Source organism: Chelonoidis abingdonii, chromosome 22 (genome assembly GCF_003597395.2).
Source record: "Chelonoidis abingdonii isolate Lonesome George chromosome 22, CheloAbing_2.0, whole genome shotgun sequence".
In the NCBI taxonomy this organism is placed as follows: domain Eukaryota; kingdom Metazoa; phylum Chordata; order Testudines; family Testudinidae; genus Chelonoidis; species Chelonoidis abingdonii.
In genome coordinates, this window is record NC_133790.1 from 25,275,531 (window position 1) to 25,287,895 (window position 12,365).

Sequence of the window (12,365 nt, forward strand, 5' to 3'; positions counted from 1 at the left end):
AGAAACAGTGGAAGCTGCAGCTTAGGCATAGCTTGGGTCTGTGTACCAGTGTCTTCTGACCCTGCATAGAGTAGGGTTAGATGACAGAGGGATAACAACGCCCAATCCTTACCTATGCTCCAGCTTTCTCTACTAGCAGTTATTTTTGGATACTAATTTTGCCACTGTAAACATAGTCTATTATATATATACATACATACGTAGAGAGAGAGACAGACAGACAAACAGCTTGGCTAAATAATGACTAAGAGGAAGGAGATGCAAAAATGGTCTACAGATATTTAAAGAATGTAAACACCAGGGGCGGGGAGGAATTATTTAGGAGGGCACAAGAGAGTATAACTAGAATAGGATGAAAATAAGAAAAGGAAATTTAAACTGAGTATCAGGAAAGGGGAATGGTGAAAGTCTCATCACTTAAAAGAATGCTAGATAAGCTTGGGGCTGGGAGGTGAACAGTGCATGGAACAAACCTTGCAACTGGTAAAAGAGTAAGTTGAATTGTCTTTTTCATTTTTAATGTCCACAATTCCATCCCACACTTAGTTTTGAGTGGCTTATTATCATTCAAGACAGATGTCTCGGTGTACGGCCAAATGGTAAGTGAGGACCATTTTGGCATCAGAGGGTGTGTAACTTTGTACCCAGCAAATTAATTGTGGGCATCACTTGTTCCAATCCCTAGAAACCAGGGGCTAATAGCACACGATGACATGCTGTTGGAGAAGGCACGGAGTTCTTTTGTTGAGAATCTGTACTGGATGTAACAAAATAGCATTTCAAAAGAGCAAGCAGAAATATTTACAAAAGCTACTGGATATTAAAACGACTTTTCAATTTATTTACAAATAGCTTTACAAAAGCTCCTGTTCAGAGGCAGTTGGAACAAACAAACAGATGTATTAAATAGCATGCAGGACATTTCTTGTTCAAAGCCAGCAATCTGCCCTTAAAAAATATTTTACAGCAAATTTGATTCTAAAATTTGAATATAATTCCTCCTTTAAATCCATGGAGAAACAGGATTTTTTGTTAGGAGGTAGTAGGCTTCTATAGCATGTGAGTTTTTTACTTCAGTATAATCTTTGCTTGGTGTGAATAAGAAAGTACTCTGACAACCAATTTAATTAACAGTGCTGGACTGTCGCACAGCCTCTGAAACAATAGCTGATATTTACCTCACTGCCACAGTATCACTAAGCAGGGCTGTTGGTACTTCTGAATAATAGTTTCAAAAGAAGACAAATACACAATGTAAGAAACATATATTGCTCAGACCTCAGTTGGGGACAAGAGACACATGATAGTTCAGTTTAAGAAGATATGAAGTAATGTAAGAACACATCAGCAAGTTATGCAAATTTTAACACACTAGGTAAGAGGAGAAAGTGCTAATTGAAAAAGCTATATTTGTAACAGCCCAGAAGGTATACAGTTATTATAACTTTAAAATGAAATATATACATTTGCTTCTTTTCTTAAACATAATTTTAAAGCAACGACAAACTAATCTAGCCCCAGAAGAAAATTGTGCTTTACAAAATGAAGTAAACTGTTGCAGATTTGGGAATATTAGACATCACAGCTGTTCAAAACAGCCATGCTCTCCTTGGAATCTGATAAAAGCTTTGGGTAAAGCAGCAGCTTAATGGTCAGGCAAAATGGAGTGAGCAGGAGCTTCTACGAAGAGCCAGTCTCAGGTTTCTCCTGCCAGTTTCACCTGAAAGGCTCTTTTTCACTAGGCGGCAGTGAAGTGAATACACCTGTAACCCAAACTACCTCACATGTTTTGTAATCCTATCTGTACTTGTGATGTCATTTGTTTTCAACCCTCTGAAAGGTGACCTGCAAAGGCAAACAATATTAAGCTTGGGCCATTTTTGTTTCTTTATAAATTAGTGACACAAGACTTGAAAATTTTTTTGGTCTATTAAATGTCTCCTTTATTTGTTTGTTTGAGGGAGTTTTGCATTCAGACCCTGCCCCACCTGAAAAAGAATTACTGAAATGGTGACACCACAAGAGCAAAGAGTGAAATTGAACAATTAAAAAAGAGGAGGGATTTTAGTGAGTTTAACAAACAAAACTTTTAATGCATATTCAAATTTAATGACTAAATATTTTGGAGAAACATCTGTGTTACGTTTTCAAACATATCTGTTCCTTCAGCTCAGGTGTGATAAGCTACCAATATGCATTCTGAGGGGCATCTATTGAACCTTACAGCAAAACCAAAAATTCGAGCAGAGCAGATAGGATAAAAAGGGAGCATCTTTAATGCAACCAACAAGCTAGGAGGAGAGATAGGCTGTCCTGCAGGAACAGCTCAGGCTAAGGTTTATGTTTGTTGCTCGTAACTAAAAATGAAGAATGACTCCAGGATGTTGGGTGGCATTTGGACACTAACCCAGCCTGTGCTTCATGTAATGCAGGGAGTCCATACGTCACACTCCTGGTTAAACTTTGTGCCACGCAATGTGAAGTAATGTCTTTAACATTCCACACACAAGTATGTGTAACCCTCACAAGATAAAACATTTCTCCCATTCCAAGAAATGTAAACATCAGAGGCCTCATCTCTTCACTTACCAGTTGTTGGAAGAGTGGTCTGTAGAGTTTTCAAAAATATGTACAAGAGCAGTAAACGCAATGGTAAAGAAAGTACTATTTCCACAGACACATGGTGTCAGGCTGCACAGAGAGAAAAAAAATCCTCAGTAAAAGGAAGATCAGGGAGTTTTCTTTGTTGGTGGGATTTTTTTTGCAGGAAAGGACAGAGGAGGTAGACACCACACCAAAGTGAGTATTAAGATAAATGTAAAAGTTGAAAGGAGCCTGCAACACAGTTCAAGGACTCCTTCACCTAAGCATCCCACATATAGCCTATCAGGCAGCAATAAAGCAACTGCTATTGTACTACCAGAGCAGTGCTCTGTGATACTGGCAGGATCCTTTACCTAGAAACAACCCATAGTCTAATAAACTCCAAATAACCTGTCAAGTAGGGCTGTGACTTTTTGTGCTTCAGGGATTCATTGTGCTAGCAAAATGGAGTGATTAACAACTGACAACAATGTCTAATAGGGTATATCAATACTAGCAAAGGAGATTAATGCAGAGATTACCGTGCAGGTATACGTTAGCTTAGATGATTGTGATGGATATTTTTAGAATACTGTAATGATGGAGGAAAGAACTGCTGTAGAACTCGGGTGTGCTACAGATATTTACAGCATAATAGTCAAACAAATATTGAAAACTAATGTATTCAGAAATTGTGAAACATTTTCCATGCCAATTTATAAGTTACACATATACAGATAAGCTACCGCTTAGGTCAGTTTTGACCTTTACATTTTAACAAAAACTCCAATTATGTTTGAGAGACACTGGGGGTGGCTGAAAGCCCAGCGTCTCTTTAAGTGGATCCTCTGAGACAAGTAACTGTAGAAAGGCTGGTCTATACAACATTGATTGGGAGTGAGGTAACCACAAACATCACTGTCTCAAATGAAAAGGAATTCAAGGTCTGACCCAGAAAACAAGCATCGTAACCACTAGATAAAATTTTAATGATAAACACAAGATGCTCCACACCCAGACCAGACTGAATGATCTGATGTCAAAGCCATAAATGCAAGTTTCTTTTAGAAAAAAGAGATCTTAGCAGCCTCCTTCAACCCACAGCTCAAGCTGTGCCAAATCAATCCTTGATATTCTGCCATCTTCTGGTTTGGGTATTGGCAGCAGGACAGAGAGAATGTGGAAGGCAGGGAGACAAATTACAGGTTTCCCCATACAAGAGTGAGTTTCAATCTGTTCATGTTTGCTTCCTTACAGGAAGCAGGAAGACAATGTCTCAACCTACTTGGTTCCAAATGACTGCATACTCCTGAACTAGTTCAGGCAGGTTAACAATAAAGTTTGCAAAACACAATTCAGGGTAACAGTGGTAAGTCACCCTCTTAGAATTGTCTGTCTATAGCTTTTTCAGATTCCTTTTCAGACAAATTTAAAAACCCTCTATGGCAAATCAAAGATGTACTATTTCATGTTCTGCCATGCAAGAGAAAGTATAGTGAAGAATCTAGAGTCTGTATTTATTTCTTCCAGAGGGGTGACAAAGCTGAACCACTAAATGACACTATAATATTTAGCACACTAAGTGCCACTGTTTTCAAAGCAATAAAATATTGATTCAAATGCCACTAATTACAAAATTATCTTTAAGATTATAAAAATAATCTTTAAATGTCCCGATCCTGTGGACAGTTACTCACATGCTGAACTTTAGGGACATGATGAGTCCCATTCAATTCACATGTGTAAAGCTAAGCATAAGTGTTTGCAGGGCTGGAAACACAATCATTAAATGTAAAAGATTATTGATATTTACACCCAGAAGTAAATTGACTTCTGTTAACCTCAGCTATTAAATTACTCATTCACCACTAGGATGCAACAGCTAAATATTGATCACTGGATTCATTATAGTTTTATGACTTATAAATCTGAAAGATGTGACGCCATTAACCACAATACTATAATGTTTTTTGTTTTTTTTGAGGTTTTTTATGTTTGGAATCCAAGAACCACCTACTTCAATTAAAGCTGCATATTTAGGTACTTCTGTTCATCATGTGAGGATGATAAGGTATTTATTTAGGTATTTAGATAGTATTTTAAGGTATTTAGATAGTTAGCAACTTGTAAGTTTCAGCTACTCTTCTCTAGATATATCTTGTTTTTATTCCTAATATTACTGAAGATGATGGCGTCTGAGTTTGAAAGCTCGTCTCTTTCATGAATAGAAGATTGTCCAATAAAGATTACCTCACTCACCTTGTCCGTCTAAACATTTAAATAGAAACACTGCTATTAAAAAAGTAAGAAAAACAAAATCTGAAAATATCAATATACCAGGCCAAAGACCTTCTGAAACAAAAATTCTTAAAACTCAGACAGAAGGAACTGGGAACTGTAGGCTCCACAGACCCTCTGCTTTAAAAGAGCAGGAAAGCACAAAAGGCAAGATACTTAGAACAAAATGCCACAGACTTGAAGCTGAAGACACCACATAAATGGCAAACATGATTACAGGTTGTGAAAGCAATACCAGTAGTCTCATTTAAATAACAACCATTCTTAAAAACAGCTGGGCAGTTCTGGGATGGTATGAAATTCTGTGCCATCTTGAAAGAACCAGGTCTTGAATGTCATTGGTAGAATGCCAGACACATCTTCTCTTTTGGAAAATTGTATTAGATATCTGGAATACACTTGTGGGCGTGGTGATTTAAAGGGATGTTCTCAGGAAGCTTACATGCCAAATAAGAGTGATGTGCAGGTAGTAAACAGGTTGTTTGCAGATGGCTATAATTACATCAGTTTACACTCAGTTTCTATTGCTTATGGTTGTGAAGAAAACCTTACAAAACAGGCATGTAACGACAACGAAGCATAAACTTTGAACACAGTAGTCCAGCAAGCAGTGGGTTCACAGCAAATTCTGCAACTGTGGGATCACAAAATATATTGAGCCTGCTACTAGGAGCACAGCCAGTTTGCTAGTGACAGACTCACAACCGTTGAGGTGACTGCAAAGGAACAGACATCATGACATTAAATAAAAATTACTAAGTTAAGAAAAGAAGAAAAATGAAGGAAGTTTAAGAGGAGGAACAGGCTACAAAAGGGAACCTACAAATAGAAACTGGAGTGGGAAGGGCTTTTAATCCATGAAACAAAAGACAACCCCAAGTAGAAGAGGGACCTGATAAGCGTTTCGCGTAAGATCCCCTTTCCACTCATTGCCTTATGATTTAGATCTCAGCTCACACACACAGCCATACAATTCAAAGATATTTCAACTTGCATAGGAAGCTTGTAAGAGTCCCCCATACTCAGATGATCTGGTGCAACCTTTATTATAACCAGTTGAAGAATTTGGTATGTGGGGTGTCATTTTTATAGGCAGTTTTCTCTAGTCGCACCGCACATAAATGTATCAGTAACATGAAGTGTTGCCATAAAACATCACACATTGATGTGCCACGGGACTAAGACAGTTTGATCGGGTCCTCTAACTATTCCTACGACATCATTTCTATTTACTAGTGTGACTTCTTCTAAAGGGACAATCATTACAAAACCTGTGAAATATAACAAGTGTTTTAAATTTAAAATCTCACATCCATTGGGATAGTCAGGGTAATCTTACCAGCAAGTCTGTGATGTTCTAACAATCAGAAACACTTTCAGAGTACTGTACAGATGAATACTCAAAGCAGAATAAATGGGGTGCCAATAAAGTGGAAGAATCAAATACTAATGAAATTCCTGAACACTAAGTCTTTGGGTCTGCATCTTAAATAAGGTCACATCATAACAATGAAGTGCTTCCAGAAGTAAACAAAAATAGTCCCATTGGAATACTCTTTCCTATAGGAAACACAAGAATCTCCCCTGTAATTCAGGAAGAGTTGTTTTGGGGAAGTAACAAAAACTGCAGTGCTATTTTCATTTAGGTCTGTTCTGCACTTAACACATTCCAGGTGCTACTGCAACATAAATAGTTGTATTTAATCAGAAGATGCAAAGGTATATACAGAAATTACAATGAAACTAGACACCCTTTCAATTTATCTAAGCATTGCAGTGACCATTTCAAAATAGGCACGACAATGATAAACAAGGAAGGTAAGTCCTTTCCTCCCTCAACATCCCAGCTCCTGCTAAATCATGTTACTTCTTGTTGTCAAATATTAAGATGCCAGTCCATTCTTTTAATTTCAGTCCGTTTGTTTCTATCCTCACTACTGAAAGCCTTGTCCATATCTCAGTCACTGTAACTCCTTCCTCTCTGGCCTCCCACTTCATTCACAACTCTCACCACTGCAGTTTATTCAAAAAAATCACAGCTGCAGTTATCTTCCTTTCTTGCCACTTACATTTCATCATTCTCCCTTGAATTCACTGACCGTTTTTTTACTACATCCAACTAAACATTTGTTCTCACGTTCAAGGCCTTACACATCCTTAAATCTGTCTGTTATGCCTTGTCTACACTAGAAAAGTCACCCTAGTGTATCTGCATTAGGGGCTCACACTGGTTTCACTAGTTTGATTTAACTAAATCTACCTTGTTCCCAACAGCCCTCAGAACCCGCTCTCCTTTCTTCATTTCCTTCTCTCAGTATTGGGTACTTTTTTTATTATTATTGACTATCATGCACCCTGCTGCACATAAAAGTCTTCTGCACTTACTGTCTCTCCTTAAAACCCAGGAATCTTTCAGACCCTATGTGTACGTGTAATCTTCTTCCACTCTCCTCCTCCGCTTGTGGTCCCACACAGTCTTGTATTTGAGCTTGCCAATACCGTTTTTTGTTTGTTTGTTTGTTTTTTGGGGGGGCTGGGGTATTTTTGAGGGGGTAGCAATGGTGTAGCTGCACTAATGTAGATGCACTGCACTGGTGTAAAAAGTGACACACACACCAGGAAAGCTGCGCTGATGTAAAAAGTGACTTTTGGTGCAGCTTACCCCAAGTAACTTTTTACATCAGTGCAACTCATCTACACTATGTGTTTATATTGGTGCAGCTACAAACAAACACAAAAACAGCAAAAGCAAAGCCTTACTCAGTCTTACCCATCTCAGATTGCAAACTCCTTCAGGTGGGAAATTTTTAACTGTCAACTTTTTAAATTTAAGTGTCACTTCTAAGGGGACTTGCAGTAGAGAATTACAACAGTCTTTCATCTTGGTGACAGCAGATCTCAACTAGAAAAGAGCTCCTGCTGGAAAACGTAACTTCTCCCTATTATGTCAATCTGGATTTGCTTGTGAATTGGTCAAGATACAGCACACAAGAGCTCACAGTGAGGAAGACTATACAAACATTAAACAATTTCATACTTACCCAGCAATGACGACTCCATCACAAGAATGCACATCACACAAAACTTTACCCAGCTCATACTGCAGCTGGCTCACAGCACCAATGCGGTTCTGCACAGAAATACAGGGACACACTGTTGTTTTTGTAATAGGTTCATCTAACACCAGATTCTCCTAGAAGCCCATGCCTTCCTAATGCTTTTGTATGGGTTACACTGCCCATTTTAGTGGAGGTCAGAGGAAAGAACAGCCATTCAGTATCTGCTCATCTCCTATATATTTCAGAGTCTCTACTTCCCCATGTATTCTCTTGATAAGAAGAATGACACTGCTCTACTATGCAAGAGACTTGTAGGCTGCTACAGACTGAAAGTATCTCTCACTCATCAAATTAAGATGTGAATTGGGATGGGATGGAGAAGGTTACAGAACCATATCTATAGACTGATTCCAGTGGGAACTCTCCTAAGAGCAAGGACTAGGTCTTTAAGTGATGATTACATGAATAGACGGCACAGGAGTCAGAGCACCTTTTCAAAGTGAAAGCAAGACAGGCCAGCAAGCCACCAACAGCTGAGAGGAGGGCTCATTAAAGCTTGCGCTGCTTTCACCTTCTTATTGGCAAAAAAGACTGCAATAAGAGGCTCACATTTCACTAGCAGTAGAACAGGAGTAGGCAACCTGCGGCACGCAAGCTGATTTTCAGTGCCACTCACAAAGCTCGGGTCCTGACCACCGGTCTGGGGCACTCTGGATTTTAATTTAAATTTCAAATGAAGCTTCTTAAACATTTTAAAACCCTTAATTTACTTTACAAACAACAATAGTTTAGTTATATATTATAGACTTACAGAAAGAGACCTTGTAAAAACATTAAAATGTATTACCGGCATATGAAACCTTAAATTAGAGTAAATAAATGAAGACTCAGCACACCACTTCTGAAAGGCTGCCGACCCCTGCAGTAGAATGACTGGTTTGAGCTGTGTTATATCATTCTACATAGTCATCATTGAGTAGTATTATTAAAACTACTTTCATTTTACCTTCCAATTGGTTCTTAAAGCGCACTCTTTGGCACGGCAGTCTTGAAGGGCAAGTTTCCAGCAGGAACAATCAGAGATGCTGGCATCAGGCAGGTATCCTTCCTGTTGGCACAATCTATACCAAAGCACTTCATCTTCTGCAAGTACTTTCCATGTCCTGCTCACCTAAAAGCAGACAGACATGAAATAAATATCAGATCAGGTAATTATCAAGGCCCAACTGTCATCCAAATCAATGCATTTATTTTGCGCTACCTCTGTGACAACATGCCATTTTAAAATTCTAGTGGGAAGAGAGGAGGTAGGTTGCATTAAAGATTAAACACAAATTCATGTTCACAATTCTATTTTCACATGTATAGGCTAAAGATAACTCTGATGTCAGCATCACTCCTCTAAAGCCCTGCTGACAATGACTGATTAGCAATGTGACAGCGGTGAGATATAAAATATTGTGACAGGTTGCAGAGTGGTAGCCGTGTTATACTCACCAGCAACCATACCCCACTGAACAAAAACACTAACCCAGGAACCTATCCTTGCAACAAAGCCTGCTGCCAACTCTGTCCACATATCTATTCAAGGGACACCATCATAGGACCTAATCACATCAGCCACACCATCAGGGGCTCATTCATCTGCACATCTACCAATGTGATATATGCCATTGTGTGCCAGCAATGCACCTCTGAATGTACATTGGCCAAACCAGACAGGCTTTATGGCAAAAGAATAAATGGACAATGGTTAAAAACAAATAAAAGCTTCGTCACGCAGTGCATAGTCAACTTGTGGAACTCCTTACCTGAGGAGGTTGTGAAGGCTAGGACTATAACAGCATTTAAAAGAGAACTGGATAAATTCATGGTAGTGAAGTCCATCAATGGCTATTAGCCAGGATGGGTAAGGAATGGTGTCCCTAGCCTCTGTTTGTCAGAGGATGGAGATGGATGACAGGAGAGAGATCACTTGATCATTGCCTGTTAGGTTCACTCCCTCTGGGGCACCTGGCATTGGCCACCTGTCTGTAGACAGATACCAGGCTAGATGGATCTTTGGTCTGACCCAGTACAGCCATTCTTATGGCACAGATCAGACATCAAGAATTATAACATTCAAGAACCAGTCAGAGAACACTTCAACCTCCCTGGACACTCAGTTACAGACCTAAAAGTCACAATTCTTCAACCAAAAAAACTTCAAAAACAGACTCCAACAAGACACTGCAGAACTGGAATTAATTTGCAAACCTGACACTATTAAAATAGGCTTGAATAAAGACTGGGAGTGGATGGGTCATTACACAAACTAAAAACTATTTTCCCATGCTAATTTCCTCCCTACTGTTACTCACACCTTCTTGTCAACTGTTTGAAATGGGCCATTCTGATTAGCACTACAAAAGTTTTTTCCTCCTGCTGATAATAACCCACCTTTAATTAATTTGTCTCATTAGAGTTGGTATGGGAACCCTCATCTTTTCATGTTCACTCTCTCTCTCTTCCCACTGTATTTTCCACTCCATGCATCTGTTGAAGTGGGTTTTAGCCCATGAAACCTTATGCCCAAATAAATGTGTTAGTCTCTACGGTGCCACAAGTATTCCTCGTTCTTTTTATAAAATATTGTATTACAGTGTGCATCAATAAGAATAAAGTACTAAATTTTTAAAATAGCCTCAAGTTGCTATTTCCAAAAGGAATTGCTTCACCAGAATAAACTGTGTGCCAAGAATTACCATTTTAAAGATTCAAAAGGAAAAAAAACACTTTAAGCAGTGATTGTGCTACAATTCTTGCATGAAAGAGAAGAGTGAAATAGCTCCATGTGAGAGATGCTATTGTCAATGAGATCAGTGATAAGCCTGTTTTCAATCCTAAAATTGTGTCTCGCTTCTAAGTGTCATATACCAAGTAACCTAGAATGTACAGTGTGCAGTCCACTGCCAATCAACAAATATACCAGATAACGAGGATGTCCAGACTGAAAACAAATACGCTTCACAGAAATGCAGTTATAATTTTGCACATAAGAATCAAACAGCCAGAAACACCAAATTGCAATTTGAGACATTAACTACATATTTGGTGGCAAAAATGCAGTCACCGAGTCTCCACTGCAAAACATGAATAGCCAGACTGGCGCATGTTGCAATGATGAATAATATTAACTGCTGCTATGTGTTGCTTGCACTGAAGTGCAAGGAAATAGGATCAATCAACAAATTCTGCTGTGGCCACAAAATCCTAGCAGCTTTATTGTAACTTGCTTCTTAGTCTCTCTCTCTTTTTTTTAAAAAGTCCTTTTCAAACAGAAATCCCAATAAGAGAAAATTTTAAGTGTATAACAAGATGGGGACATGATTTCTCTAAGGGGAAGAGAGTTTAACATGAACCCCTCTGTGACAAGCAGACTGCAATTTGGCTAGAGAACTGGAAAAGAAATAGCTATGTAATGACATTTGAAGAGTTATGCAACCATGACTGAGCAGGGAGTAAACCCTGGGAAGAGAGATCAGTCGCTATGGCTGCATAGCCTGCAGAGCTTTTCAGGGTCAGCAGCTGTGAAAGCTGCTGTTTCTTGGACTGGGCACCCACCTCCAGCACAGCTACTATTCTATTTAGTGACTACAGACCTCAGTCCAAACTGACCACATTGGTTGAATTAGTTTTCATCACCAGACAAGACAGCAATCTGGATTACAGTTATTCACTTAGAAGTGAGGAAACATGTAGCATGTCTTCCCTGACTAGATCCGTCTTAAAACTGAAAAACAAGGACTTGAATGGCCATCACCACTTCCATCCCTAAAGGGACACAGTCATGCAGTTCAGGAGACTCAAAATGATGCCAAAACTTAAAAAAAAAAATCTGTTCTAATCCAATGGGGAATCTCCTTTCAATTCCAGTTATTTGACAGTAATACAAATCTACACGCTGTTGCCTAGACAAAGACAAAAGCTACCATTTTTTGCTGGCACAGACAAAAAAGCAGCTGTTCTGCAGAAGTTAAAACTCTGGGCAAACACTGCGGATAGGAAACGAACCTCTCTGTCTCTTTAGCTGGAACGCATTTCTGCTGACATTGATGAGGCAGGTTTGCGCACAAACAGAGAAGTAAACAAAACCAAGCCATGCCAACTTCTGCCCCGTTACCAATATAGGGAAGAAGAAAAAAAACAATGTATGCGTTGCCAAAATGGGCAAAATTTGTTGAGACGTTTCCAGTTTTTAAGTTAGTTTTAAACAACAGAGTAAAAAATATTAGAACTAATTACAGTATCATTTTACCTTTCATGAACAAACATTCAAAGGGGGGAAGAAATCCTATCTCACGATTTTTTTAATCAAACTACACTGAGTCTTGCCAGTTTACAAGCATGGATTTCCAAAGGATGTCTAACATAGCCTTTCTTTAA

The 12,365-nt window shown here is 38.8% G+C and overlaps 1 protein-coding gene across 1 annotated transcript in view; it reads right to left on the bottom strand.

Moving 5' to 3' along the window:
• Positions 1-12,365, bottom strand: part of FBXW8 (F-box and WD repeat domain containing 8) — a 66,325-nt gene that overhangs the window by 43,320 nt on the left and 10,640 nt on the right. The window contains 2 exon segments of the mRNA XM_032799989.2: positions 7,923-8,011; positions 8,947-9,111. Of these exon segments, the coding sequence (XP_032655880.1) occupies positions 7,923-8,011; positions 8,947-9,111 (254 nt within the window).